This window comes from Tupaia chinensis, unplaced genomic scaffold (genome assembly GCF_000334495.1).
Source record: "Tupaia chinensis unplaced genomic scaffold, TupChi_1.0 Scaffold144472_1, whole genome shotgun sequence".
In the NCBI taxonomy this organism is placed as follows: Eukaryota; Metazoa; Chordata; class Mammalia; order Scandentia; family Tupaiidae; genus Tupaia; species Tupaia belangeri.
This window is the reverse complement of record NW_006204331.1, coordinates 1074491-1078963: the sequence shown is the minus strand read 5'-3', so window position 1 is coordinate 1078963 and position 4473 is coordinate 1074491. Positions and strand designations below refer to the sequence as shown.

At 61.0% G+C, this 4473-nt stretch overlaps 1 protein-coding gene across 2 annotated transcripts in view; it reads right to left on the bottom strand.

Moving 5' to 3' along the window:
• The window catches only part of PRPF6 (pre-mRNA processing factor 6), a gene marked incomplete at its 5' end in the record, with an annotated part of 35345 nt that overhangs the window by 3169 nt on the left and 27703 nt on the right, over window positions 1–4473 (bottom strand). For both annotated transcript variants that reach the window (XM_014583664.1, XM_014583665.1), the window contains 5 exon segments: window positions 462–576; window positions 1308–1399; window positions 1978–2111; window positions 3043–3219; window positions 3502–3621. In XM_014583664.1, the coding sequence (XP_014439150.1) occupies window positions 462–576; window positions 1308–1399; window positions 1978–2111; window positions 3043–3219; window positions 3502–3621 (638 nt within the window).

Genomic DNA, 4473 nt, shown 5'->3' with positions numbered 1-4473 from the left:
TGGCCCCCCCCCCAGCGTCTTCAGAGAGGTAGCCTCTGGGTCTTGTCCCTGCAGCCCACACTCACAGGCCTGAACTGTCCTCGAGTCAGACCGCTGCTGCCTCCTTCACAGCCCAACATGGGGCACACTGCTGGCTACCGCCCCTCAAGCAGTCGGAGCTCACCTGTTTATCACTCACGTCCCGCCTGGACCAGCACTGGTGACCCGCCTGTTTCTAACCCTGGCCACGTGCAGGCAGGGGTGAGCAGTGGCCTCTCCAGGACTCCTGGAGCAAGCTCTCCTGGGGCAGAGCCCAGGGACCCCGAGCAGGCCATCCTTCCCAGGCTGGGGGACAGAGCCCGGGTGCACAGCAGCCCCAGAGGTCAAAGCCAAGCAATTTGCCATAGCAACAGCTCTGGTGGCCAGGGAGCAGGGACCGCGAGAGACGTCAGACACTGGGGAAAGGCCCTGACAGGACTCACTTGGCCACGGCCAGGAGCACATGAGGGTCGTGCTCACACTTCTTCAGAGCATCCACACTCTTGGTCTTCCTCTGGGGTCTCGCCTCAAGGAAGATGGCTTCAGACCACAGGACACCTGTGAGTCAGACACAGAGACCTGCACCTGCCTCCTGGCTCTGCTTCAGAGAGGACCCTCCCCCTCCGCCACCGCTGGCAGGCTGTCCTGAGGGGCCTGCAGAGACTAGCATGCAATTCACAGACGGCTCACAGCCTGCAAAAGGGGAGCCCGTCGAGCTACCACGGGAGCCACGAAGGCAGAGCAGGCCACTTTGTGGGGGCGACTAAGGCAGAAGCGCCAACCTGCCAAGTTTCTTTCCTAGGGATGTCTGGGAACGTCTCATAGCAGAGCTGTCTGAAACGCTGGTGAAGGTCCACCCTGAGGTGGCGATCTCATCGGAGTGTCACATGCCGGGCCACTGGCTACCGGGTGAGGCTGTGCTAACACACCCACAGACAACTATGACGCCACCAGAATGCTACCTCCCAAAGATTCAATGAGAGTAGGAAATTCTCACAGACCACTGGGCAGCCTGGCTTCTTCCTGCCCAGTTACACGGCACAGGAGACCCCGCCCTCCCTCACTCTGAACTCCTTCCTGTGTGCTGCCACAGGTGGGAAGGAGGCTGACGTCAAGTGTCCAAGGGAAGGCAATGGTGCCCTTCAGAGTGTGGGAGTCGGGCTCTGCCACAGGACTAGAAACTTGGCCCCAACGTCTTAATGACCAAAGACAGCTGAAGTTGGTCTGGAGACAGTCCCCACTCGCTCAGGACTGCCACTCCACCAGGTGGAAGCTAGGAAGCCCCTTACCAGAGTTGGGACACTCCTGCAGCGCCTTGGCCATAAGCGTGTTGGCGATGTTCTTCAGCCCTGCACGGTACTCCAGCCGCACAGACTCCAGCCTGGTGAGACAGGCCAGGCCATGTCCAGCCCCACCCCTGCAGCAGGACCACAGCCCTCCTGGCCCAGACAGCCCCGGGAACCTCTGAAGCTCAGTGACAGCCTGCAGTCCACCCTCTGCAGAGCACAGCCCCCACCAGAGGAGGAGCTCTGGTGCTGGTGCAGGTGCCAAGACGGAGAAGCGCCAGGACCAGCCTCTCTTGGTGGACACAGCAGCTCTCGTCCTGGTGCCTGAGCTGCTGTGTCCACAGGCCCCTCTCTTGTCACCCTCATCCTCCTCCACCTCAGGTACCCTCATTCCCATGGGTGTTCTCTCTCAGGGCAAATCGCACCATATCCAACTACCCACTGCTGGGCCACTGTCAAGGCCAATCTTCCAAGACAGGGACCGCGGTTCCTTGAGGCCAGCCCCTGCTGCCCCACCCTAGGAGCAGGCTGGAACCACTGCGCAGTGACTCTTACAAAGGGGCTGGTGAGGACAAACCACCTGCAGGGGAAGCTGGGTGAGGACAGACCCCGCAGGGGAAGCTGGTGGGGACAGACACTAAGGGGAAGACAGGCCTTCAGTCTCAGGACTCACCACAGCCCAGGGTTCTTTGGGTTCTTCAGACGAGACTTCTCCAGAATGGCCCGGGCGCGGGTCAGCTGTCCAATCTTCTCCTCCAGCCGAGACAGCAAGAGCCAGAGGGGTGTGGAGTGGGGACATTTCTTCAACTATGGCCACAGACCAAGCAAGGGAGAAGCTCAGGTGAACTCTACGAGGGGCTGGGGCACCGGTCTCTCCCGAACGGAGGCTCAGAGCTGCCGGTGTCCCAGCACAGCACGTCCCACTGCACGAGGCTCTACACACAGGGCAGGGCTGCACTGTGCACACACGCAAGGGACTGTGCTTTGCACGTGTGGGCATGTGGCGGTGCTGTGCACATGTGCATGCTGGAGTGTGTGGTGATGCTGTATACACGTGTGGTTGTGCTGTGCAAGTATGTGGTTGTGCTGCGTATGTGTGCATGGCCATGTGGCTGGCTGTACACATGTGCATAATGGCGTGTGTGATAGTGCTGTGCACATGTGCATGCTGGCGTGTGGTGGTGCTATCCACATGTGTATGCTGGCATGTGGGTGTGCTATAAATACATACATGTGGTGGTGTTGTGCATGTGGGTATGCTGTGCACATGTGCGTGCTGGTATGCGTGGTGGTGCTGTGCATGTAAGGGCATGTGCGGTGGTGCCATACACATGTGCGCACCAGTGTGTGGTGGTGCTGTGCATGTGTGTGCATGCTGGGATGTATGGGGGTGCTGTGCACATGTACATGTGACTGTGCTGTACACACGTGTATGCGGGCACATGGGTGTGCTGTACACATGTGTATGCAGAGCGTACTGGGACCTACATGTGCCGTACACACAGGTACGCAGGGCGTAAGGTCACGCACATGGCTGTGCACAGCACACACCAGCTGCCACCTCAGATGTCCTGAGTGTCAAACTGGGGGCTTGAGAGCTGAGCACAGTGCCTGAGCGAGGGCCAGGACCTGGGACTGACACCGTGCCCCACCAGCAGGGCCCACAGAGCTGGCCCCACGTGGTGGTACTCAGGCTGCCAGTGCTGAGTCAGGCAGGCCGGGGCCGGCGGCAGCTCACCCCCTGGCTGTAGGCCTCCCGAGCGTTCTCCGTCAGGTCCCCCTGCTCCTCGATTTGCCCCTTCATCATCCACAGTTTGGGGAAGTACTCGTAGTGCCTCAGCGCCTCCTCACACAGCTCCTGGGCGGCCGCGATGCTGCCCAGCACCCACTCCAGCTTCACCGACTTCATGAACACCTGCGAGGCGGACACGCACGTCGCACGGGGAGCAGCCCCCCCACCCCCCGCGTCAGGACCGGGCGCGTCTGTCACGGCCACGCTCAGCTGTTCCCTGCTATATCTCACAGAGTTCTGTGAGGTACCTCGTGCGCAAAGGCGGGGTAAACAAATCAGCACATTTAAAACCACTCCGCAGAGCTGAGCGTGTGCGCGGTAGCCTTCCCGCACACCCCCACTCGGACGAGCCAGGCAGGGTCTGTGAGTGCACTTAAAGTGCCCCAGATGGCCAATGCTATTCACCCGGGCGGTGGGTGCGCTGCTCCGCGCCTTGGCCAGCAGCCTCCGGGCCCGTTCGTACTCATTGTTCTCTGACTCCAGCTTCACGGCCGCCAGCCAGATCTCCTCGCTGTTGGGGTTGGCCTGGGGGCAAGCACAGAGTGTGAAGAGAGGCTCAGGACAAAAGAGGCCAGAGAGAGCCCACTTAATCAGGAGCAGGCAGCCCTGGAGCCCAGCTGGCCTCGCTCTGCTGCTTAACTGGTCTGGCCCGAGCCACTCCCAGGCCAGATGACAGCGGGCTCCAGCCCAAGTCCTGGACTAACTGGGAAACACATGGGTCCACCCTCATGAGGGCCCCACAGCCCTCGAGCAAGATGCTGGTGGCTCCAGTCCCAAGTCCTGGAGCCCCTCTCAGGGCCCTGGGCAGGTCACCCCGCCCATTCTGCATGCAGACCCCACACCAGCCGGACCCTCCCTAAGCGTGGTCAAAGGGACCAGCTGTTCTGCGTCAGGAGAGAAGGGTGGTGGGACTCTCTGGCAGTAAGGAGAGGGCTCCTGGAAGCCGAGCCCAGCAGACACACAGGCAGTGCCCGGGCAGCTCCAGACGGAACCAGCCAGCCCAGTCCCGCTGGTCATAGGAAGGTGACCATGTCACAGACCGAGTAAGCAGCTTGCAGTGCCAGGCAAGGGCCACCTTGGGGACACTGGCGTGCAGTGGCACGAGGCAACATCCACCAGAAAGACAGGGCTTCTTCAGACAGACTGGAACCCTCTGTCAGGGACGGGCAGAGGGCCGACCTCACCCACTCCCAGGTTCTCTCGAGCAGGTGGCTGAGAGTAGCAGGCACATTGAGGCCAGCCCCCATGGTGTTGGCCCGGGAAGGCCAAGCTTTGTGGGGTCCACTTAGGGTACAGCCACTGAGTGATGTGTGCACTCTGCCACTCGAGAGGCAGCCGCTCGGGGCAGTTTTCAACAAAAAGATCAACCGACACCAA